A 26,444-nucleotide genomic window follows, 5' to 3' on the forward strand; every position below is an offset into this window, starting at 1 on the left:
TGTGACCACTTGTGACCATACTCTTCCAATAAACGTGTTTTTATTGTGGCGACTTCAGCGACCCCTCGCGTACGCTCGTATCAGCTGCTCGCCCTTCCCACTGAACGCACGCATGTTTACATCGGCGCCTCCCGAAAAATTCGCGCACTGACCAGAGGCCATGGACGAAGACGGAGTGCTCACGACGCTTAAAATCCTCATCATAGGAGAGAGCAACGTCGGGAAATCAAGGTGAGCGAATGGCAAGTCACCGCGATGTTGCCTTATCAGTTATTTCTTCCGGGTAAGCCTAAGGATTTTGTGATAGTTGCGCCCTAACGCTTGATTCATTGCTGTTGCCAAGTGCGTCGGAAGAACGTGACGTGCGTGGCTCGGATGAGAGACAGCATAAACAATACGAGACTTTCCCAATAGCCAAACTTCGCTGTTTATGTGCTGGTTATGTCTATGTGTGCGCCACTGTTTGACATGATTAGAGATCGAATTAGCATGTCATCCGTTCACCCCACTCTCCTCATCAAACGGTGGCCTGTCGATCATTCTAGCCATGACTCATAGGAGCAGCAGGTGATACTGCGCGCGGTGGCTTAATTAATGTCAGTTTTCTGTTGACCGTGTCGCGAACAGATTCGTATTAGAAACGGATACCGTATCGAGAAGTTTTGTTTTCGTTTTGAGATTTCAAAATTATTCGTATCGTGCCTTCGTGTCTCTTGTAAAACAAATTAAATGGTTGTACTTTTGTACGCAGAGAGAGCGCCGTCATTTAAAAATCAAGTTTCATAACAACGAAACGAAACTTTCTCGCCAACGTATATGCCTTTCTGGAGGTTTACGTGTGCGCAACGCGTATAACATAATAGCTTAACTGAAAACCAGAGTGCCTAAAAGGGATGGCATAATTTTCTGAAAAGAGTGCTATTATAGCGGGCCATTATGAGTTAAATATGGCCATGCACGCTGCGTAAATCCTCGATATAACGAATGCACTTTCAAATTTCCCATTCATTTCAATAATGTCATATATGGAATGTTCGAAGCGCAGCGCAAGCATATCATTATCGCCTAAAAATGTGAGCTACTTATATATGCAGAGAAATAAAAGTGTTGATTTTAGTGGCATTACTCAACACGACTGTCGTGATTGTGTGTGTGTGTGTTTATATAAAAAGACCTTCACAGACTTTAGGATGTGCTAACAACAATGCCTGCAGGAGTGGCCCTTTGAAAAATGCTTTGTATTTGCTATGTATTGTTGAATAAGCACAGCCACTGATGTACAGACATTTAGAAGAATGGAATGCTAGGCAAATTGGTAATATTTACTGAGGAAACTAAAGAACTTCCACACTCAGGAAGGGGCCGGGTGAATGAAGAAATGAAAGACAAGAGGAAAAATTGGCAAGGCAGCCTACAATGAAGAGCCGGGGCAGAAGTAGGCAACACCTGTCCTCCTAACTAAATGAGTATTGAAAAAATGTTCAATCTGGAGATATATTCATGGTAGAGAATATCATCATATACTCAAGTATTGCATCAAGCTATAAAGCAAGCCTGCATGAGTTCTGCCTCTTGTATGTGCCAGCCTTTGCACATGTTCCACCAAACTGAGCTGGCATTGTAGGCATAAAACGCTCTTTGTAGCATCAGAGAAAGGTATAACTTGCAGTGAAAAAAAAAAAAGAGCTTTATAAGGTGTGCTGTAAATATGCTGAAATGTCTGAAAAGAGGTGCTACTTGCACCTGAAGGAAGTGCTTACAAGGTACTAATTTCATCCCTTTATTATTACTACTATTATTATTATTACTATTAGTGCTGTGCACTTGTGGGAATCGGAAATGTTATATGTTACCAGTAAAGAGCATCTGTTCACATCTTGTGCGTTTCAGGTACTGTTGTCTTGTAGGAATGAAACTTCCTGTGTTGCTAGATCTGCTTTATGGCACCTTTGCTTTTATGTAAATGCTGCTTACAAACAGGACTGCAATTCTGTTCAAAGAAAACAAATCACCTATGTTATACTATAGTTAGCAGTTTAATTAGTTGATTTCTGGTATTTTATGTGCCAAAATATGATCTTATTAAATGAGGCACACCATAGTCTCTGGATTAAATTTTACCATGTGGAGTTCTTTAAATGGCACCTAAATCAAAGTACACAGGCATTATTGCATTTCGCCCCATCAAAATGCGGCAGCTGCGGTCAGAATTGAACTCGCCACCTTGACCTGAGCAGCTATGGCAATGCCATAGCCACTGGCTACCACGGCAGGTGTAATTAACAGACGCAAGGTACATGTTTTAGAAGAAAGGACAGTGCTACTGCTCGTTAATGAAAAATTCCAGGCCAACACAGAACCCAGATGGTTAAACCTGTATTCAGCCATAATGTAGCATCATTCTTTCACTGCCTGCTTTTTAATAAAACATTACAATTGGGCTAATCGTCTAGTAAGTAGGTAGCTGTCACTTGAGTGGCCTTCTGCATGTTTACATGATGTGCTGTCGCCATAGCACCATTGACATTAGTATGCACTAATGCAACTCGTCTTCCCCCCCCCCCCAGTTTACTGCTTCGATTTACAGATGATGTGTTCGACCCGAACTTGGCAGCTACCATAGGTGAGCATTTTTATTAATTAAGTTTGTTTTGGCTGTTGGAATCTGTGCTAATTTCTTGCACAGACATTTCGTGGTGTAAACAGTGATAGTGCAATGCTAATCGGCTATCTGTTGAGAACTTCAAGCTACACCTGGCAGGCAACTGTTTGAGCAAACTCTGTCGAGCTGAACAGTTTGAGGCTCCTTGTTTAGTTTCAGAGACCCGTCTGTTAAGCTTAGCTTCTGATAAGATTAACACATTTACATGATTCCTTTGTTTCTCTTAACTCTGTATGGCCTGATTTATTTTAAATCCAATTTAGACTGATCCTTCTTTACATTCAATAAATGTGCATATTAATTTTAAGCACCTGGCAATGAGGAAACAAAGTCTAGGTGTTTTACCACTTGGCAACATGGCACTGTTACACTGCACATGCATTTCATACTAAGTACCTAAGAGCCAATTATCCTGAATGCTTCTAAATGTGCTCACTAACATTTTTATGAAGCATACAGCACAAAAATGTTACAGAGAAAAAGAAAGTTATGGTCATGGTGAAGGTCATGGGAGTTCATGCATTGTTTTCATAAGCCGTCATTCATTAATCCTAAAAAGAAAAATGTAAAAATAATGATCATTGCAAGACTGGCATTATGAGAGAGTAGTGTGACAGTGCATTGGAAATGCATTGCAGCTACAGTGCACATCTCTTATGATTTCAAGAAATGTATATTACCAAATGGCAACGTGGCACCACAGAGGGTTAAAAGGAGGGGCCTAGTGTACATTCTCACAATTAAGCCTTAGTTAGTGTATTGTTGTACTGTTGGTTGTATGCGTTCACCTACATTTGCCTTGGAGGTAGACTTGTATGTTTTTTAAGTTTGCATCTATATTGTTGTGGTGATTTGTGGTAAGATTATTTTCACAAGTTATATTGATAATACCACGTTTCTTCTTTTTATCTCGACAAATAGCATGCCATGAGCCAAACAATAGACAACGTATGTCTGTGCATTGGCGATTGGTGTGCTAGGCCAAATTCCTGCAATAGGGGTCATATAAGATCAGAAAATATTGTGAAAAAAAAATGCTAAAAATAGCTTGCAAGCCTACTGTGTAACTGTAGCCTGCAACTAGCTGACTAATTTAAATGATCATCTATTGATTGTTTGTTTATTAGGAGCTAGCCTGTTGCCTTTCCTTACAGCTGATTGTTGTTTCCTTTCTCTCTTTCTGCAGGTGTCGACTTCAAAGTTAAAACTCTCACTGTAGATGGGAACAAAGCAAAGTTAGCCATTTGGGTATGATTGCATTATAAGAGTACTCCTATTTTGCACTTTTCTTTTGAAAAGTGATATTTGGAATATCTTAGCACATCAGTCATGTGTACCTGTTCTTTTACTGTGTGTTGTCAGTGATACGCGTGGCCGGGCAGCAGCAGCAAGTTCATAAACCATGAAGTCGACGCACAAAGCGTTCCCGAAGAATGCTGGTGGCCGATCTTGTCGAGGTGGATGCGAATTGCTGGGCTGGGTTTCCCGGGAGTCTAGATTGGACGTCTTCTCTCAAGCAGGTTGAGCTAACTTGAGGTGAACTACCGTGAGCTTCGTTGCAGACGCTGGTTTGACGTCTCGTACGTCAACAAGTTCCTCGGAGTTCCGACATGGCCAGGCGGCCCAGGCGATACTGGACGGCACTCGCCCCCCGATGGCTTCTCAGCAGCGCATGGGTTCAGCTTCTAGACTAATCAGCAGGGCCCAAAACATGCGCTTAAATAGCCTCTCCTTTCCCTAGTTCCCTAGGTAGGGAAACTGCCACTATGTAGCGTTCTCCGAATTCAGCGCTCTTAGCTCTCAACAATCTTGGCCGCACTCCTACTATGGACGAAGAACCGCAGATCAGCCTCTCTCCCACTGTCAAGGGCCAAGGTTGATCCCAGTGCAATCTCAGATTTCCTGTTTTATTTCAATTTCAGGATACAGCAGGTTCAGAAAGGTTTCGCACTCTCACACCAAGTTATTACAGAGGAGCTCAAGGTGCAATCCTTGGTATGTTGCTGTTGAACCAGCTTTGCTTTCTGTTTAACGAAGTCTCTTCCATTTCTGTTAAGAAGGATCTTTATAGCCCCCAAAATGACACACCCAAACAAGAACAGGAAGAATGAGTGCTACTTGATTGTCCACAAGTGTTGGTATAGCACCTGTTCAAGAGAGAGTGTTTGCAAAATTTTTGTATGTCTTTTTTGAGCTGCACTTCATGTCCAAACCTCAACATGTCTGCAGCTTGCGTCACAGTAAGTTGTCAAGCTGGGAACGCTGTCGGCTGACAGTAACAGTACTGCAGCAAATGGTCCTGATTGTGAGATCATGCTGCGGTAAATTGGAGCAGGGACTGTGTTTCACTCGGGAAAGTTGCTTGTTGATAAGTCCTTCGGTGCCACAACATTGGAGGAGTTGTACTTCAGTATAAACTGCAAATAAGTCATTCTCTTGATCAATATTACTTTACAAAGTTACTAGTTTGTCTTTATTTGCAACTTTCTCTACAAGCTAGGCTATATTATTGTGCAGATGGCTATGCATTATTTGTAGTGAGTTCTCATAGCCTCCCACATATTGCAGAATGTAGTGGTCAGACCTAAATTTTGTATTTCTCTGCGGCAGGAATCGTGGCTCGAATGGCTACTGCTGTATCTGCTTCAGTGATCAAGCACGCACCAGAGTATATGAAAATTCACATAACTGCCAAAGAGGAGAAATGTGTAGCTTCTCCAAGGCGTAACTTATTCCCTGCTGAAGCATATTGCATCATGTTCTCACTTTGTGCAGGTTCGAGAAATGGTAGCAAAAATGTCACTGAACTTGATAATCTGTGGGCAATCCTCTTGCCTGCCAGCTTGTAGTGCCAAGAACTGTACTTTCAAGTAAAGTATCTCTAAGGTGTGTGCTCTGTCTCTCTTGTTTGCATGTGCACACAAGTGCAGTGTACGATGTCTGCAACTACAGCACGTTCCAGAAGCTAGACCACTGGCTCGCTGAGCTGGAGACGTACTGTACACGGAACAATGTCGTCAAAATGCTCGTGGGCAACAAAATTGACAAGGTGGGTGAAATGATGGATGAATGAAAGCCATTGGAGCAGCAAAGTGCTCCTTACACTGTTTCTGCACTTGCCCGTGGAGGTGAGAGGTATCTGTGATCTGCAGAAATTGCATTGCTGTGTATGACAGATTTTCTCTTAAGCTGAACAGTGCTAAGCTGAATACCATTGTTCAGTTTCCCATACATGCAGGGTACCTTTTCTGAGATGAACTTCTGCTAAGGCAAACTTTCATTGGAGGGAACAGATTTGCAAGATGTCTTCATATTTGCATGAAGGAGAGTCTACTGTAATTGTCATTAGTTCTGCTACTATTTGCAAAATAGGACTACACAAGCAGTTTAGCATTCCATCTTTGTCAGAATGCAGTTACCATGACTGGTAATTGGACCCACCACCTTGTGCTTGGCAGCACAATGTCATTGCCACTTGGTTTAAATTTAAAGTGCTGCTAAATTTAACTACACAAGCACTTTAGCATTCTATCCCTCCCAGAATGCGATTACCTAGGCTGGGAACTGAACCGACGACCCTGTTCTCGGCAGCACAATGCCATATCTGCGTGCAATGAAACACCTTTATAACATAGGGCTTGGGATTTTCAAAATCCTTCATTATGCAAGTCGCTTTGTTGTAAAGGTTACGCACCGTGCTGTTCACAATATAGGAGGCTAAGCACAAAAGAACGCCTTTATTTACCATGAATTCAAGAGAGACTTAACGAAATAAGTCTGTAATTGATTATGCACACTTCGTCTGACAGAATGTGCGACTGCAGCCAACCTTATTGCACCGAGGTTCACGGCATGCTTCGTAAAGAAAAGTATGAGCTGCGCAAAGTAAAGCTGACATCGCCCATTGCGGCTTCCTCACTGTTGATTGCGCGTCCTTTCTGCACTTGGTGGCTTAATACCCCTGACCCACAGGCAAAAGTAAAGTCTTTTGCAGGAAACCCCTTTTGTTACTCCAAAGGACCCTTTGCAGAAAGGAGTTGCGCCGATGACACACGGCATCGCACTAACTTCTTTAAGTGGTTCCTCAGATGAACGCAGAAAAAAAAAAAGCTTGTTTGTTAACCTTTTCCCTACCGTAGACGAGCTGAGCTCGTCCACATGGTTTGTACCGCTCCCACCGAAGACGAGCTGGGCTTGTCCACGCTGAAACAAGCGCTTGTGCACTGCTGCCTTCAAGCTACCCTGATAAATTTTGCTTAATTCTCTTTGGCTTCAACAGATGGCACAGTAAAAAACAAAAACGTGCTCAAAGTATACATCTTTGCCGAAAAACGTTTCGATGCTGGCAACTAGGATTTAAAAATGGTGTCCTCCTCTGTGTGTGCGCGTGCCTACAATGGCTCCGCTTCGAAAAAACAAGTGGTAGAAAAAACGTTTATTTGTGGACGTTTTGCCGGACTCGGACAGTGAATAAGTTTGGTTCTCTTCCGAGAGTGGCAGCGACGACACTGAGCGGCATATCTTCTCGGGATCATCGGATTCTGACTACAGCGTCTCGACGTGTAGGCAGTGGACGCCAATAGATGTAAAGAACCCCCGATCGCCGCCGCCTAGGTTTGTTTTCACGGCCGCGCCTGGCATAAAGGTACCCGTGACAGAGGATGGAAACTGTGCGCGGTATTACTACAGAAAGTCGGACAATCTCCAATATACAGTGCAGTGAAGCCAACCCTCTCTATATTTTCAAAAAAATGTTTTGCGTGTATCTTGCAAATAAAGTGCCTTTAGGTATATATTTTGGTTGTTTCAAGATACATAGAATTAATTAGGCAAATAAAAAAAATCTGTATTTTTGTATTACTTTTGGCCGAAAATTGGTAAGGAAAGGTTTAAATAAGCAAGAGAGAAAACATTTATAAAAAGCTGTACATGTTGATTAATTCCATTTAGTGATTGTAAAACCTAAAAACATTTTTAATGATAATGCGCATATTCGGAATTGAACATAGCGGCGCTAGCGACGTGGTGCAGGCGTTTGAAAGTATAGCTAGAGTAAATCTTCACTGTTCGACAAGTCGCATTACCGCTAAAAATTTTAAAATTTTTGAAGGGAAAAAAGATACTTGCGGGCACCGTAGTTATGTAACAGGTTTTCTTCTATTGATTAGTTGTGCAAGCTGTATGCGAGAGCACACCTTTCCGTTCGAAAAGTAGATGCCCAATCTTCTTTCCCGCAACAGAACTTTGCCAGGAGGGAGATACTCCTTTGTTGTGTGTCACTGTGCTTGAACGCCTTTCCAGTAGATGTCCCCTTACCTAAAGGACTTGATAGAATGCCCATGTGTCAGGGGTATTAAAGACCTTGTCGGTCAGTTACGATTACATCGTCACGTCGTCATCAATTGCGTCATACATATTCGTATGCCTTATGACAAGCAGTGTATGAGTTGGCCGATTCCTGGATCATTGTAGCAGGATTACTTCTGATATTAGCATGCTCATCGAGTGCATAGATAGAGCTGCCATTAGTGCTAGTGCAGAGTGCACCGGTGATGTCCGTTTGGAGGGCATTGGCAGCACCAGTACGCGGCGTGCATTGTAAAGCAACAAATAAGCCGTCCAGGATACCTAAATTCCTTTGTTGTACGGACAAATTTGTTGTTGTGGTCTTCGTTGTAGAGGCGTTCACAATACAAAGGTAGGAATTCGGGCGGGACAAAACCAGTCTTTCTTCATGAAGCTTATTTTGCAGAGGCGTTCATTGCAGAACTGTTCGACTGTATGTAGTCATAGTCATATACAACATGTTTGAGGCATTATTTAACATAAAATATTGGAACTTCATGTAGAGACTAGCACTACTAAAACACTCAGTGACAGAAAAGACGGGAATGCAGCATCTTTCTGCTTTTCTTTATGAAAATTAGGATTGTAAATTTGTGTAGGATGATGGCAGGAGGTATACATTTACTTATATACTGTGACTATTAGAAAAACCTCTTGGGTTTTACTTGCCAAAACCATGATTTGATTATGAGGCATGCCATAGTGGAGGACTCTGCGTTAATTTTGTCCATCTTGGGTTCCTTAACGTGCACCTAACCATAAGTAAACTAGTCTTTTTGCATTTTGCCCCCATCAAAATGCGGCGGCTGCAACCGAGATTGAACCCAAGACCTCACGGTCGTCAGTGCAATGCCGTAGCCACTGGGATACCATGTATGCTGCGACTGTTCAAATTTTGTCAAGTGCTTAAGACTCACTGGTTGTCTTTTCAGCTTCTTGAAAGTTTATAATTCGGTGTTTTCTAGTGCAGTTTTGTCTATCAGTGACAGATGAAAGCCTTGTAATTTTGTCCCTCTGTGGCCTCTGCATTATGAAAATGTAAGAACAATTAATATGCTGATGCCCATTATGCAAATAGGTACTACAGTGTAGACCACTTATAATGTAAGTCGCTGGAGTCGCGAATATCTGCACTATAAGCGGTACCGCACTATAACCAAAACAACGATTTTCAAGCCCTGCACGTAGGCAAAACATGTAGACCAAGCATCTAGGCACGCTTTGTACTATCGCGTGCACATCGCGATTACGTTTTCGCCAGTGAGCTGGTGAAAACATAATCGCGACGTAGCCGGTGCTCTTCAAGCTTGACAACTTTGCACCTAGTCAAAACGAAACAACTCTTTGCCGCAACCGCTGCGGAAAAAACCGTGACCACTATCGACGCGATTATGAACGGCAACTTTGCGGTGCTGAAGGCACGCGCCCGACGCATGCACCAAGTCTGGACGAATTAACTACCATTCGCTGCAAGAACTGCAGTCGAAACCGCGGTCGCTATCTATGCAATCATCGATGGCGACTATGCAGTTTTTTAGGCACGCGGACGACGCGTGTACCGAGTAAAAACTAAAGTACTCTTCGCCGCAACCGCTGCGGAGAAAACCGCGGCTGCTATCGACGGAATCGTGGAGGACGACTATGCGGTTACGAAAGCCCGCGGCCAAGACGGTGTTATGTGCAGCGGTAAATGCAAGAATACAGGCTTTAAAGACACAAATAGGCTCGAAGCGTTCCGGCGTTGCTGTCGTTCACGTACGATTTAACTGATGGCTGTGGCGATGCAGACTCTGCCGCTTCGTTTCGGTTTAATGCTAGCGCCGTTCCTGCTCTTTTGCATCGCACATTTGCGGTGCTCCTCGCTGACCGAGCTCCGAAAGTAGTCCGAATTAACCGATGTGTGACCAAATAAGTCCAAATTAACGAGAGTTTGATTGCATTGAATAATGCATACGCCGGCCGGGAGCACGCACCTTATTGAGAAGCATGCTCGCTGCCGCTCTTGTCGGCGGGATTTTCCCACGGAAGCCGCATTGTAACCGGTATTTCGTCTCATGCAGCTGCACTGTAAGCGGTATGCGTATACATGGAGTTCTACGGGAGGGTAAACGGGAGTCGGAAAAGGCCGCGTTGTAGCCAGTTCTGCACTATAAACGGTTACGTTATAAGTGGTGTATACTATATTTCATTTGGATATAGTATTTTTCTTGCACATCTGTCTTGACTTGTACGAATTATTTATTCTACACCCTGCTTGCCCGCAAGAACAAAACTGTGGAAAATCTGACTTTTTGATTTTATAACTTGAAACACTCCCACCTCTACCAAACTCTACAAGTGGTCACACTATCTCCTGTATTTATTTCTATAGTGTGTTTCCCATCAATATGCCAGTGATGAACATTGACAAATTTGTTCAAACCTGCTTCCTCACTCTCGTTTGCCTTGCTCAGCATGAAAATCGTGTGGTGACCAAGGAGCAGGGCATGAACTATGCCCGGAAGCATTCCATGCTCTTCATTGAAGCCAGTGCCAAGACGAGAGATGGAGTCCAATGTGCTTTTGAGGAACTTGTAGAAAAGGTGATTTGTCATTCTTTCTCTCAAATTTGGACTTCTGTACACTTGTACTACAGCTGCCCTCCCAGAGCCATACATGGCTATTTTATACACCTTGTTCTCGCCTGGCAAAACCAAAACACTTTGTTAAGGAGCTTATGAACACTCGTAGCGTGGCAATACCTAACCTCAAGAACTTTAATGCAGCCAAAGAGAAAACCGAATGTTTATATAATGACACAAAATTTTAGATTATGCAATATATGAATCTGTGCAGAGTAAGAGCACATTCCTTAACCACGAAGAATTTAGCTTTTTCTGGGATGAATCGGGTAGCTTTTGGTGCATCCGCTTAGGTTATGCTGCTCTAAAGGTTTTAGGCTTTTTACTTTTAGAGAATTATTCTCTAATGATAGGAATATTTCTATTCACATGGCTAAATGAAGCTTCCAAAAAATCTTTTTTTCTCCTGCAGAAAAAATGCTGACCTTTTTTAAAAAGATGTTTATAAAATAATCAAAAGTAATAGTACACAATGAATGTTATTTGTACAGTTTATTTTACTGTAAAGAATAAATAGTATACATTCATGCTCACTTACACTTCTTTTTTTAAACATGTTTCAGATCATCCAGACACCCGGTCTGTGGGAGAACCTCCGCACCGATGCAATTCGGCTCGGTGAACAAGCATCAAAGGCTGGCAGCTGGTGCTACTGCTAACACTGGCTGTTTGTTGGTGTTTTCATGCTGCAGCTGTATAGACTGTTGTGCACGAGCAAATGTATATTTAACAACTGCGGCCAAAACTGTAGCAGTGCACCGTTCATTTTGTGGCGGGTCCAAAAGCATACAGCTGCGTACTGCTAGAGTTTTGGCACGTACACATTTTTAATATATGAAAAGTAAGAAAGCTTGATGTATTTTACCTGCTTTGTTTAGCCTTGTTTAGTCCTTGTTTACTGCACTGGCATACAATGATATTAAAAGAACTTGCCAAAGAATTTAAGCTCTTTGAATTACATCCGTTTGTTAATACAAGTTGTCTGTTAGTTTTCTTCTTCCTTAAAAAAAAAAAAAAAACGTACTAATCAGCTTGCTGCTGCTGCGCAGACTTGCGTGGCTTCATTTCATGATAATAAACACTTCATCGGTGGTTTTCTGAGTACTTGAAACACTTATTATTGAGCAAGAACTCCAATATGCGAACTGGTGGTTGTCTATTGACATCTTTTTCTTGAGCAATGAAGTTGACAATCTTTTCTTGTTAATTGCTTTTGTTGAATGAAAGTACTCTTCAGTTACACTTTGTCAGCTTTCTGCACATTTTAAAACTCTGTATGACTAATGTGGATCTGTCGACAGTAAGGTGGCTGGGGTATCTATACATTTGATCATTTAGTGTGGTTTAAAAAACTGCCGGATGGCTTAGGGAGATCGGACTCGATCGCGATCGAAAGTGGCTGTGTGGCAACCGTGTAAGATTGCCAGCAGCTCTGCAAGCATCGACCGCAACTGAAATGCATCCTTGCCAGCATCAGTGGACAGCTGTGCAGTCGAGATCAAAAGTCTGGAGTCTATATATGGCATTAGCAGAAGTTCATAATTTCTTCTAGCACAGTCGCGAAACGTGAGATTGTCTTAATGCTCGACGGTGGTGGAACTGGCACACGTAGGCGGTACCACTTTATTTCAGCCTTTATGTCTAGGTTTCAAAGTAAAAAGAAAAAAAAAAAAAGCCGGAATCTTTGGTTTATGTACACCTTTAGTTTATGTATAGGCCCTCTCAAAATCTGTGTTAGGAGTTGTCAAACGCTTCATTTTGATTGTTCGCCTTTACCCATTTTGTACCCTGTTGGGAGTATGTTTCAATTCATCCAGTGTGGCCAGTCCCCCTCGTGGGTACGAGCCATGTTCTGAGGCAACAACCACCACCACCTCTGGTTCACTAACATTTGCTCTCGACTGTACATCTACTTTTCCTTTATCTTGAAGTTTCTTGGATTGTGGGAGCCGAGACGTGCGATCAACCGGCTGGATTTCCTGGTAACCGACACGTCGTACGACACATTAAGCGGTTTTTCCATTCTTTAGAGGTACACACACCATAAGGAAACGTCGGCCTGTGTTTCAAGGAAGTCACGATTACGGTGGGCGGTGCGCCCTTGCTTACTAAACGGCGCGTCTTGGGCGCGTGGCCACGTGAAGCGAGCGCGTTGCGCAATCGTTCTAGTTGAGAAAACGTAGGTTTGCAAGTGGAAACAGCTTACTGCACCTTTCGAATAACGTGCAACGCAACTACAGTGTACTACCCTTCTAGTACACTGTAACGCAACTCCTTGTAAGTTTGTCCCACCCGAAAATGAGGAATTGCCTAGCCGGCGTTGCCTTGCCGGAAGTTCAAAAATTCGCGGTGATAACGTGATTCAGCATGTTAAGCTTCGTGTTCGAAATGCTTTCTTTTTAATGAATCCGACCAGCAATATGGCTTATATCATAAAACTTACAGCTCCGATGGTTGATACTGGCAAATTAATGATTAAAAAGAGACTTTAACAGGTTAGTCCGCCAGAGACCGCCAGGCTAGACATATTTGGCGGCGATCTCATGGCGTCGTCTATCTGTATTTTCGTGTGCCGTGTTTACTTGTAACCTTCTTCATGATTAACGTGAAACAGTACCCGTAACCACCTTCACCTGTTTGCATTAGTCAAGATTTTTGTGTAATAATATTTTCCTTCACCTCGAAGGAACAACGCCATGTGATGAACTCGGCGGCTGCAACGATCGAAGGTGAAGCACGCCACAGTTCTCAAACCTCCGTCACACTGAGATCAACGTCTAATGTGGCCGAACTGGTGCAATAATCGGGTCGATTACTATTCATAATTCATGTACATCTATTCCCGGATTCGTGGATGACAACTGTTCAGTATTCACAATTATCTTGCTTGGTGGCGACTTGTTCGAAGTCGCTTTGGCTTGTGCTCACGAGCGGTTCTAAAATCAGTGTTCCATTTGTCATCGCGCATTATAGATGTCAAGTAAAGTTCAACGCAAGGTAACAGTGGAGAATGTAAAGGAAAGCGGCGACGGCCCCAGAAGACCGAGCGTTTTTGATCGACTAGGACCTGGTGCTGTGCCGGCTCAGGAGGTACGTAAGCTTCTGGTTGGTTGCTCTCTCCCGGTTAACTTGAAGACGGGGGAGAAAAGAGAAGTCCTCGGCCTCGTTGACTTTGTCTGAAAGAGATTGTTTTCAATGGCGCTAGTGCGAATTTCGCGTGTGTCACTGCACTCAAACAACGATTAAAACAAGCCGCTAATCGGAGCTTGCAGGCAACACATGGGCGTGTGATACAAGACGTTGCTTAGCTATGTCGCCTGATTATCTTTGCATTTTATGCATTACTTTAGCATATACAGGACTTCGGTATGGTGTATGCCAGTGCACCTCAGTGACCACTTAAGGAACTGTACGTATAACGTGCGTGCTTCACACACATGCTTCAGGCTCATTTTACGAATGAAAAAAAAAAAAAAAAGTGTTTACAGTGGCAGCTAGTGGCTAACATTTTCGAACAGAATGCCGATTTCGACTGCTACAGTTGTTTGAAAGCGTAATTTTGATTAAGACATGCTCTAGGAACGTCAACAAGATATATGCCGTGAATTACTGTAGATAGTTACGTCAGGCAACTTAAGGTAGTAAACTTTTTTGCACAGAACAGACACCACAGAGAGGAAGACAGACAACAAAATGCCACATTGTTTTGGAAGCTTAATGCATGACATATGGTTCCAACAGCAGTAGCTGGCTCTATTAGCCAGCGAAACACATAGTGTAATAAGTGTAATGAAATGAAATACATTGGGCACTACAGCTGGACTTTATAATGAGCATTAACATATCAAATATTGCTTGTAGCGAAGTGAATCCCAGGTTTATTACATAATTCTGTCATGCTTTTACTGTAAGCAGTAAAAGTACTCAAAATCGGGTTTACCTTGTATATCAGTCCCATCTGTCCACATATTCCATTACACTAACGACTGTTGTCGTCGTCGACAGCACACGACAACTTCTGTCATCGCTAGGCCACCTCTGTAACCACTGAGCTATCGTGCAACAACAGTGCTAGGCAATTAGTGTAAGGCCACACAGACTCTGAGAGCAGTGTCACCTGTACATGTATTTTGGAAGGCAGAATCGCCATTAGTATAGTGGACAAGCATTACATTAAGTGAATTGCATAGAATCGTTCTTGGCGGCGTGCTTGTCATTGTAGTGCTCGTGTGTTTGGTGCATAGCACTTGCCCTGCCTTTACGTCCTCCCCTCTTGGTGATTGTGGATTGTGGCACTAAATTTTTGTTGTGAATTTAAGTTTGTTCATGTCAATTCTTTGTTGTCAAGTTCGTGAAAACAGCGGTGGTGGCACAAAGGAGGTGTACGTGACAATGATGATGATAAGCCTTAAACATGATGCACACCTGCAATGTGGTATGCGCCGAGAATAAGCTGGTTTGGTGGAAAACAATGTCTAAAGCATTGACAACATCAATGCCAACAGCGACGTCACAGCACCACCGCCACATAGTTCATACGGTAGCTAAAAACCAGGTGCCCTATATAGCAGCACTGCAAATGTAAAGGGAAAGTGAAGTTGTTCAAATCTCATAGGTGGCATTGTGTTATTTTGCTCATGTCATCAGTTGTTGTAGTTTTGGCCTCAGAGTTAATCTCCAGTCGGGACTTTCGAAATGTGTCATCGAGACTGAGAAGCAACAAGCCTTTGACACCCCACTGACTCCTGACCTGCGGTCCAAATATTTATTTACGCAATAACTGAATTTAAGAAATGGTTTAAGGAGACTGCATTCAAATTTCAAGGTCACGTCGATCAGGTATGCACTTGGACATGGACATACGAAATAGATGCGTGCTCACGCGCTGCTACTCAAGCGCCTCCAAGCGAATAGCCACGGTTACACGGCTTTACTAGTGGCGGCAGCTCGATACAGGGCTTCACGCTATTTGATGCTCGCGGCATCATGAGAACACGTCGTTGACGCATTGATAAGTGTAGTGGAGCCGTAAGGGGGGATTTTGAAGCCGGGAAACTGTGACGGGGCAGATCTGATGCTTATCGGAGCCATCCTACATGACGAAGCCTTGTACGATGCAGTGATAAACGAATGCATTCGTATATCTTTCAAAGGTTGCTTGGAGGCGCTTGAGTAGCGCGAGCGCGCATCTATCAAAAGCCTGCATATTTCGCAGGCTTTTGTTTTTTCTTAGAAAAAAACAACCAGGCACACTTCACCACGAAATAAATGCTTGATTCGGAGGTTTTTTTTGAGGTGCCCTACAACTTTGTAATTTGCATGCTTGCGATTCAAGCAATAATTAAAAAGTTCACTAATTAAAAGCAATTAATTAATTAATACTTCGTGATGAAAAAAATGCTGGCTGTAAGTACACACGACTGTCGCTACTATGCAGTTGGTATGATTTCTCTCGAGCTCTTGGTCTTTTTTAAAATCTTGGTCCAAGTTAACTGGGACATCCTGTATAGCGCTGATAGTTCGCTTATAACATATTGTTCATTTGTTTTGGTAAGGACAGAAAAAAAAATATATATATATGTATATACATAACGAGGGCTCGAATCCGGCAACAATGATGCCTTCAGGTAGCATATGTGGGTTTATTGACCAGTTGCCATCGCCCAAAAAGATCACGTGCTCGTGACGCCTGTGGCAGAAAGGATGTTCCACATCCGCCCTATGGTTTGTGAGTGGTGGCGCTGGATAACACTCCCAGGGTTAGTTCTAGTTGTAAAACATAAATACCCCAGAAAGTGGATGGGAAAACGGTTCCGCGGTAGCTCAATGGTGAGAGCATCGCACGCGTAATGCGAAAACGTGGGTTCGTTCCCCACCTGCGGACAGCAGTTTTTTCATCCATTTTCATTTTCATTAATTTATCATTTCTTTAATGCAATTATTAAGTACAAGTAATTTTCCCCTATGTTGTCCTTGGTGTTATTGTTTGTTGGCTCATTATGATATGCTTATTAAAAATCGGGTCCCTCGGTTCCCTTTCTTCTCGTTCACACACACACACACATATATATATATATATATATATATATATATATAACATTGTCACAACAGGCATACATTTTGAAAGGATAAAGAAACATTCTGCAGATGAACAGAACAGTGGGCCTCTTCGATTATCCATCTCTGACAGTCCCGGACTGTCTGAGAAGCTGCACACGTAATGCTCATTTGCTGAAAGCACTGTCTCGGGCAGTCCGCGACTGTCAGGGATGGATAATCATAGAGGCCCAGTGAGTACACCTTACATCACGTGGTGTCCATTTCATGTGCTTTGGTCCAATTCCTCTGCCACATTTGTTCCAGAGCTTTCTAGAGTTGGATTTAGTGCTCTTTATAAAAAAGTACTTGACATTTTTGGGGTGCTTGTTGGTTATTGCATTTTGTTATCCTCCAAAGCAAGCATATTACTGATTCTTTTTTTTTTTTTTTTTGTACTGTGTAACATGTCAACTGCAGATACAGTCGAATGTCGATACAGACGAAGTGCTTGAGGCCTCCAAAATTGTTCATTAGACAGGTCACTTCGTTGTAAAGGCTGGGCACCGCACCACTCACAATATAATTGGGACATAATTATTCCATCGTTATAAAGGTCATCCCGTTGTAGAGACGTTCAACTGTATAATGTGTGGAAGCAAACAATGGTATTACCGACTGACCACCACACAAAGTAGTGTAATGCCTGCAGCTCTTATTTCTTGGTTCTGCACTAAATGTTGAGGTGTAGGTACAATAAATAAGGGTAGATATGACAGATAAAAAGTTACTTCTTAAGTCTCAGGCTACTTTGCAAAGGCTAACCTCCTTGTCCTCACAAAATAAACTACTATACAGACTCATAGAGGCTGATACATGTGACACTGGCAAGTACAAAATGGACTGATGTACTACTCCGGCTGTGGCTTGATGCAGATAAACTGAACATGTTGCATTCCTCTCTGGAAAATAGCCCATTCCACAAACTACCTAAGGTTGGGGTGCGCAACCTATACACAAGCGAAATCTGAGGTTCCTTTTGCGGTAGTGTAATTTTATATTTAATTTAAGAGTGTGACATGCAATGCACACTCTGCATGCATGTCACACAATGCACTGATTGTAGCCCCACAACATGCCTAATCACCTCTTTTGGGGTGTGTGTGTGTGTTGTTTTAAGTTGGGTCTGTCTGGATGTGCATGACAGTCTCGTGCTGCATGACTGAGCATGCTGTTGTCTGTGTATGCCTGTGTCGGCCTCGCCGCAACAGAGGCGCAGTCGTGACGAACCGGTAGTGCAGTGCAAGAACTGGATGCGCAACGGAGCCTGCAGCTATGGGTCCCAGTGCCGATACCAGCACGAGGCATACCCGCCATCTTCATCATCTTCCTCGTCTTCCAGGCTGCCAAAGTCTGACAGGTGAGTTTGACCGTCACTATTAAAGGCATTCACACAAAAGTGTGCCTGAACCAGGAGCCACAATCTCGTCGAGCCAGATTTAGTGAAAATGTGCCCAGCCTTTGTAGAGAGCAACAACTAGGACAGCAATCTCATTGGATTGATGAGCATTCATTGACTCTGCAGTGTTCCTGCTGCTGGTCCTCAGTGTGTTCATCCATGTCACGTGAGAAATTACACTTACAGGAAGTGTGCCTGCCCTCGAGACGAATTTGTTGTGTCTATTTCCTCGTGCTTAGCTAATCAGCATGATCGTAAAGAGTTGCCCTTGAATGCAGTTGATTGAGAATACAGACTCAGGTGACAATATTTTGGGTGCACTGGACAGACTTTTGTGGATGGTTTCAACTGTGATGGAATGATGGGAAGGCTATTGTAAAGAAAGGCGCTGAAGACACATACAAGTGGGAATGCACAAGTTTGTTGTCAGCATTTGTGATGTCTTTTACTCAACCTTATCTTTTGCACTGTTTGCGGTCTGGATCTTAAGGGGACACAATGGGTCCTAGAAACAAAAAAATTCACTAAAATATTGAGTTTTTGTTTTTATTATTATTTTAATCCCCATACCTGGACGCGCCTGTTGGCAAAAAACTAGCTCTAGATGACACGTCGTTGAGGAAGAAAACGCTGTATTTGTCCAATGAAATGGTCAGTTTTGCCCATGAAAAGTGCCGACATGGTTCATTTTCTGTCATTTGACATTCCAAAACAGTCTATCATAGCCAGGCCATCTCGGTCTTGTTTGAAAGAGCATGTTTGTAGCTTGCGTTCCTGCCAAAACGAGCCTTCAATGCTGCTTCAGTAGGAAACTACCTGGTTTTGTAGTATAAAATGCTATTTTTGTGCTCTCTAATTTTTTGCATTTTTCTCAACAAATAATTTTTCCAAGTCTAAAATTTTGGGAGCAGCACTGTGTCACTGTTACTCATTCAATCTTATTGATTTCTTTTTTGCCTGAATGCTAGAGAGTCAGAGAGTGAATTCCAACTCTAGAATTGTATAACTGCAGCTAAAACATGGATATAATCATTAAAATGCAAGCTTGCACTCTTTGAACATTCAGAAAAATACCTGCTTAATTTTAGCTCTCTTGGTGGAGTACATTTTTTGCAAGTCACATCCCAAATTTATAACACATAAATAATTGGAACTTTTTTTTTTTGATTGACTTGAAAAAAACTAACCTTATATTTCTAATCAGCACACAGGGTTGAATATATCCTGAAAATTTCACATGTCTAGTGTCAAAAACAAAAGTGTTTTTATCCGGGATCCATGTCCCCCCTTAACTAGCTCAAATCAACACCTTAAAGGGACACTGAATAGGAATGTCAAATTAGTCTGTATTTGTAAATTATTTGTCTACAAACAGCTAAACTTTCGCTCTTCCTGTTAAGGGAGACTAGGTATGCCAGAAAAAATGCAAAAACAAAAGGCAAGCAGCAATGTGATGCTGATGTTTACGCTCTGGATTGCTGTCATATCATGGATTATGACAGTGTCATATAGAGTCTAGTTAATCATCGCAGAGAAGTACTGAATGTAATAAATACACCAGAAAAGAGGATAAAACGTTCGGATAAGGCAAAATTAAGATAGCAGTAGGGACTACTAACCGGGCCGCGGGCAGTTTCTAGGTCTTTAACTGTGCAGAAATCCGCGTTCTCGCCTGAAAGAGAATATATGTCAGAAATTGCTGAGAATAACAGTTTACTGACATTTTCAAATGTACACAATATAGCCAATATTTTCATTTAAGAATGTTTTTATTATTTTTTGGCGGGCAGTAGGTGTCGTGCTCAACTAAATCACCGCTGAGGCTTCCTCTGTCTTGACTTAGTTAACTTGCTGATAGCTACACAAGATGTTTCACTCGAAAAAAAAAAAACGCTGAACCTTGCACTCGGGCGCGCAACGCTTGAAACAGTGAAGCTGGGCGATCGTAGCCCAGCATTTTCTGAAAGTGCGCACAAACTTTTTATCTCATAACTCATGATGATGTTAATTTTTTATGGCGCGTCTCGGACTTACGGCCGTCACTGCGCGTTGAAAGCGCAGCTTGCAACACCGACACCGCGTTGCAATGTCGACAACGCATTCCAGCAGACTCGCTCCGTGAATGCTCTCATAACACGCAAAACCTCTTCACCTCGCAGAGCTCGAGCGCGCAAACGCGCCAGCTGTGGACGAAGACGATGACGCTCAAACGCAATCATATGGTTCGCATAGATGCATGCTCTGCAAGCGTAGCTGTATAGCCTAGTGGTTACGATGCTCGCCTTGGGGGACCGGTGGTTCGCGGGTTCGTATCCCGCCTCGGCAAGAAAGTTTATTTTCTTTTATTTCTGCTGGTTTCTTGATATGAACCACAAAGTACGGCTGGCTTAAACAGCTTCACTGTTAAAAAATGAATCCCGAGACTCCACTGAGCATGTTTTGAGAATGCTCTGCGCCAGAATAGCCCAAATATAAAAAAAAAGATATTTTGAAATCCGTGACATCACACTGATGTACCAGTACTCAGGTTTCAGCATGAAATTGGAAAAGGAAGCTTCCTCTCTTTGGTGCAGCTGCATTTAGGAAAAACATGTTTCGCATCCTATGCCATCATTGGAGACAGATTTGAGTGTCTTTAGGAAGAAGTTTAAGACACTGATGATTCCACACCACAAGCCTTGCACACCTAATGCCCTCCTATCCAACATAGTTTCACAAGTTTCATTTAAGCCCACTGCATGGTGCAGAGAGTGTACTAGAGGGAATTGTCATGCAAAAATAATTCAAAGGATAGAGGCATGAAATAGAAAACATTGTGGTAGCGGTGGAGCAATTGTGATCTGTTATGGAACAATCTTAAAGGACAGTCAAGAACTGTGGCGTTTAAATGCTTGTTGTCTGCTACCTATTTTTTTTTAGTACGGTGAAGCGCGAAAGACGGGACAAAGTGAGGCGAGACGAACGGGACAAACACTACTCACTTTGTCCCGTCTTTCGCACTTCACCATACTAAAAAATGCATCACCAACTGGCCCAAAATTACACTCTTCTGCTACATATTTCTTCAAGGCGAATAGGTCAAGCTGCTTTCTTCACTTCTGCACAGTGACTAAATTCGAGGTGTTGCTCCTCACCCTAATTTGTTGGTTTTATGAATACATTGCAAGGACACTAAGTATATGCCAGAGCAGTGTTTGCAGCCATGTCTGATAACCTTCTTTTGCAGGGACTCTTCTCAGAAAGACTTAAGGCACAAGGTACGTCACAAACAGCAAGATGCCAAGGAATCTGACAGCCGGTCGCCATCCCCCAAGGTTTGTGCGTGGATGCTAATGTGCCTTGACAAATTGTTGGTGACTTAAGTAAAACCATGGGAGGGAACCAAAGTTGTATGACACTTGTTATGCTCTGTTCTGTTATGAGCTTTAACTTTAGCCAAAAAGGAAGATGCAAGTTCAAGCTAGTATAGGCCCTTCACATTTCCCTTCATGGTTCTTTCACCTTAATTATGTGGTCATTTTTACTGTTTTTGCCTGCTGCTATCCAGGGCTATTGCTTAGTTGAAGTGCTCCTTTTCTCTTTCATTGGAGAAACCTGCCAGCTTTTAGAGTGTGTCGGGTAACCTTATTGTGCTTGTCTCCAACCTATGCAATAGAATGTACTACATTAGTCGGCATCAAAAGTTTACAAACTGTGGGATCTGAGAAAATTTTCTGTTTCCAAGCAGTCTGTGACGGTTGCCAGTAAAACCGTACAACACTATGTTGTGATACACAATGCTAGTACAGGCTGGAAATAAGAATACCAGGCTTGGTGCCCGGGCTGCGGAAATATTAAGCTTTGAAAGAATAGGTTTCCTTTCCTCTTTTGCCTGTTTTCGTGGTTGGCTCTGGTTGGTGGTCAGTGGTCGGCGGTACTTGACGGTCGGTGGTCAGATTTGCGATAGATGTGTTTTCCGAGCGTGAAAGAAGCCAGCGAATACACGTAAAATTTCCACGCGACTGGCCGCTCGAGGCACTTTGCGTGTATTCGCGGGCTTCTTTCACTCTCGGAAATACACTTTTATGTAGCACGTATTGCGCAACAGAAACCGTATCGGGAGTTTTTCATGTTGCTGTACAATTTTCTCATTACACATTTCATATAATTATAATATTTGAGAAGTTGATTAATTAAGACTAATTATGTAATAAGGCAGAATGCAAAAAATAATCTGAGTATCTCCAAGCGATGGTAAACATTACCTCGGTTCTGTCTAGCTAGGTGACATTTGCATATTTTTAAATCTTAGTGCATGATAGTTGGGATACCCTGTATGTGTGTGTATATATATATATATATATATATATGTGTGTGTGTGTGTGTGTGTGCGTGCGTATAAACAAAGTGAATGTTTCTTCGGATGATCCAGTTGCTTTAAAAACATACAAAAGGAAAAGGTGAATGTGCGCAATGTTTATTTGCGTTCGACGTTTCAGCCAGGGTCGCTCTTTGTCACAGAAATCTCTCCGTCTAACTGTGTGTGTGTGTGTGAGTGTGAGAGAGTGGGCGCAGGAGGCTTGCCCCCCCCCCCCCCCCCCCCTCCCCACTGGAAAAATAGTTTATGTGCCACCATCACGGGTTCGGTCCCGGCCTTGGTGGCCACATTTCGATTGGGGCGAAATGCAAAAATGCTCCTGTTCTACGGTTTTGGTGCACGTTAAACACTCTCAGGTGATCAAAATTAATCTGCAGTCCATAACTGTGGTGTGCCTCATAGTCAGATTGTAGTTTCGATACTTAATACTCCAGAATAGGTTTTTCTGCTCTAATCTGCGTATTCTTTTTTTTTTTTTCCCTCTCTTCCAGAGGAGGAAGGTATCCACCAGCAGTGGCGCAGGTGGTGGCAGTGTCACTGTCACCACAGCAGTGGTGGGAAGCAGTAGTGGAGGTGGCAGCAGCCGCAGTCGGCGTACAGATGCTGAAAGCAAGATCAAGTCAACTGTTGTGGTGACTCGACCACGGAGCCCTTTATCGGGCGAGGAGGAAGCACCAGCCAAGGACCCCAAACCACCCAAGAACTGGGAGGGGGCAGCCTCAGATGGTCAGTGTAGCAAAGCATTAATTTTTTTTTTATGTGATTAGCATTCTTAGCCTACTTTGCCCACTTTGACATGCTACGGCTGTCTGCTATCTATCCCCTGAAATGCTGCTCTTGCTTGCGAAACAAAAAAGGACATTACATGTCTGGCTGATGAAAGTGAGACAGCATTCTTTTAACTGGCAATGAAAATTAAAGTTTTATGCCTGAAAAAGACGCTTATGCAATCGCACCGTAGTTAATTTGAAATCATAAATGTTGAACCCCAATTCTACAATGCCAGTGAGACAAAACTGGCCGCTGTTGCGAGGCAGTGTTTAGTGAAACATTCTTTGGGGTATCTGAAGGTGGAGACGCTGTCGTCTGCAGCGACACTTAGGTGTATAATGGGATTAGCATTCCTAGCCTATTTCCCCCACTACATATTGTAAAAAGAAAGTGCCTTCTGCAATATGATATATCGCTACATTGCTTGAATGCTAATTGTGTTAACGTCGACAGCCATTGTACTGTACAACAAACTTTTGTTTGACTCCAGAAACTTTCATTATTTCAATCTTGGTTTATCTAATAACCCAAGATTGAAATAGAGAAGGTTTTGGCCCATATGAATGAGTGGATGGTGGCCAGGATCTTTAGTCAGGGTCAAATCAATGAAAAAAAAATTGTAATAATTTGATATTGACTGAAGATGCTGGCCAGGCATCATTCATTTCTATAGGCCAAAAATTTCCATATATCGATCTCAGGTTTGGCCCTCACCAGATAATTTTAACTTGATTGGTCAGCACACACACACCTAACACCACTGGTGACCGCACTCATCACTCCAACAGCTGCAGCGTTGGTCTTGGCAACGTCAGGGGACATTGAATACTGTATGTTGAAAACACGTTACCTCCTGCCAACCGGCCAATGTTCGGCCTGCCTTTGGCAGATGTCGAAGCGAAAACGCCAGCTCACATGAACGATTTCTATATTTTTAATGGATTCTAACAATCGCCTTTTTTCCAAGAAAATTGGTCCGTAAGTGGTCTGCACATTATAATTGGATAAGCAATCGAAAACGCAGAAACAGCATTTGTAACAGCCTACTCTCAGAGCCAGGGTCATTGCGCTTGTCATCACTAGATGGTGGCAGAACAAGTTTTTGCATTAGGTGGTGACACTGACACGCTGTCTTTAGGCTTTAAGTACGAGCTCACTCACGTGCTCATTCAAATGCAGAGCTAGCGGCAACGCGGTCACATCCTGTGTTGTCGGATGGCTCGTTGAGAAACTTTATTTTGTGTTGTTGGTGCTCAAGAGAATCGCACAGGTTGCAGGACCAACTAGTGACGTGGTTAGTCTAGGTACGGGCCACTATTGCGTTTTCGATTGTAACGGAGTAGTTCACAAAATGTGGAGTATCAAACGCAATGAAATGCAAGGAGGGCATAATTTTGTGGTCCATATGCAGCGATAGAAAGCTGTCTGCTATTTACGACAATAGGCGTTAAGCTTAAGGGGAGACACCCCACTTTTTTTTTAATTTTTTATTTATGGCCACAATTTGATCAAACTTCCATCACTTCAGTATTTTGACATGCTGATTTCAAATATGCAATTGGTTTTTGCATGCAACAAGTACTTTTCAAAATATAAGCAATTCATGTTTTTTTGTATGGACTAATTTGGAGGTAACTTCTCTCTACAATGCTGGCTGTTATGAAGGAGACTGGCACATCAAAATGATGTTGAATGATCAGAGGTTGCAGTGCTACAAGAATGAATGTTCTAAACTGATTTATGCCGAAATTACAGCATGTCAAACTTTTGTAAGCAGAAGGCATTAGTAAAACCCTGGAGAAATTATAACTTTTTCAAAATTTCTGTAATGATATTTGTTCATATTTTAGGCCCACTTCATTCCCAGTTTGTCGACCTTTCTGACAAAAAAAGAATTATTGCGATAAGATAAGTAGAACCAGAGATATCGTCACTCCAAAACTACACTACCATCAAAAATGTCGTTTTGAGAAAACGAGGAAAAACATTTCACGACATGTTTGTGGTGATTACGGCAAATGCTTGAACACTAAATTGATCTGGGATGATACAGGGGTCCAACCAGGCAAGAAATAATGTTTTTCACAAATTTGGACCAAAATTAGAGCATGTCAAAATTTTCAAAGTAAAAGCTAATGCAACTGCCAGGAAAAATTATTTTTAGAAATTTTCTGTATTAATATTTATTCATATTTTAGGCCTACTTCACTCACCAATTCACTACCTTTCAGACAAAAAAAGAATTACTGCGATAGGATAAGTACAACTGGAGATATTGTTGCTCCAAGACCATGACACCATCAGAAATGATGCTATGAGAAAACGGACAAAAATATTTGCGTTTATTGACAGACACCCCCACCAATATCTCTCAAAATGAACCAGGGGAGTAGTCAGGATGCATGCTGTCGTGGTGCTTTTTTTTGACTGCCTTAGCAAGGCCAAGTGATGCTGCCCTTTTTTTGGAAGAACTTGTGCTACGCCGCAAGTCCTTTTCTTTTGCCCTGCTGGACCCAGTGGGTGTTATATTCATGTCCAGCTGTGTTAGCACTGCTGCAGCTGCATACTCGTTGCCGGCATTAAAACGCAGCACAGCTTCTGCAACAGCTGCCTGTACTGCAACTAGAGACCAGTGCTGCTCTTTTGCTAGCAGGCTCCAGATTACAGAGTGCAGAGACTCGTTCGAATTCTGAGTCCTTCCCCTCAGGCACCTCTGCAGCAGGCTCTTTTCTGACAAGCGCTGGTACACTGGCAAAAGAGCTGCAGCCACATCACTAGGCAAATTATACTTGTGCCTAGGCTCTGGCTCCCCTTTGGCCTTTGCTGCATTGTGGGGGCACCAAGACTGCTCACCAGCCGGGCACAGGGCGTGGTTTGGGCAACTGTCAGTGGAAGTCACATGATAAAAAGTTGCCATCACTGCACGGCTCATGGCTTCCACATCACCAACATGCGATTTTAGGGCTCGGCCATAGTAGATAGCCAACCTGTCGACCAGCTCAGCTGTCAATCTCCCCTTGCCACCGAGGCTTCGTTTGCCTTCACCCTTGTGTTTCTGTAATAAGTTGCGGAGTGCAGTGCCCATGCGTTTTCTGACATGGTTAACGCAATCCTCTTTTTCTACTTCAATGTAACCGTAAACTTTTGCCTCTCTAATTGCATTGTATGTGCGGCTGTCACCGTCACACAACA

The 26,444-nt window shown here is 42.8% G+C and overlaps 2 protein-coding genes across 5 annotated transcripts in view; both read left to right on the top strand.

Annotated features, from left to right (window-relative positions):
* Positions 1 to 17: 17 nt before the first annotated feature.
* On the top strand, positions 18 to 11,723 carry LOC119442168 (ras-related protein Rab-18). The gene is made up of 7 exons (XM_037706931.2): positions 18 to 231; positions 2,568 to 2,623; positions 3,849 to 3,910; positions 4,585 to 4,657; positions 5,593 to 5,711; positions 10,462 to 10,590; positions 11,193 to 11,723. Exons 1-7 carry the CDS (start codon positions 161 to 163, stop codon positions 11,286 to 11,288), a joined length of 606 nt encoding a protein of 201 aa, XP_037562859.1. The 5' UTR covers positions 18 to 160; the 3' UTR covers positions 11,289 to 11,723.
* A 1,292-nt stretch (positions 11,724 to 13,015) lies between these two features.
* The window catches only part of LOC119442167 (collagen alpha-1(III) chain-like), an 81,969-nt gene continuing 68,540 nt past the window's right edge, over positions 13,016 to 26,444 (top strand). For 3 of the 4 annotated variants that reach the window (XM_037706928.2, XM_037706929.2, XM_049661930.1), the window contains exons 1-5: positions 13,016 to 13,358; positions 13,603 to 13,719; positions 17,937 to 18,085; positions 21,351 to 21,438; positions 22,973 to 23,207. In XM_037706928.2, the coding sequence (XP_037562856.1) occupies positions 13,603 to 13,719; positions 17,937 to 18,085; positions 21,351 to 21,438; positions 22,973 to 23,207 (589 nt within the window). In that variant the 5' untranslated portion in view covers positions 13,016 to 13,358. The remainder of the gene's footprint in view (positions 13,359 to 13,602; positions 13,720 to 17,936; positions 18,086 to 21,350; positions 21,439 to 22,972; positions 23,208 to 26,444) is intronic. The other variant, XM_037706930.2, reaches the window with a different exon arrangement.

Source organism: Dermacentor silvarum, chromosome 2 (assembly GCF_013339745.2).
Source record: "Dermacentor silvarum isolate Dsil-2018 chromosome 2, BIME_Dsil_1.4, whole genome shotgun sequence".
Classification (NCBI taxonomy): Eukaryota; Metazoa; Arthropoda; class Arachnida; order Ixodida; family Ixodidae; genus Dermacentor; species Dermacentor silvarum.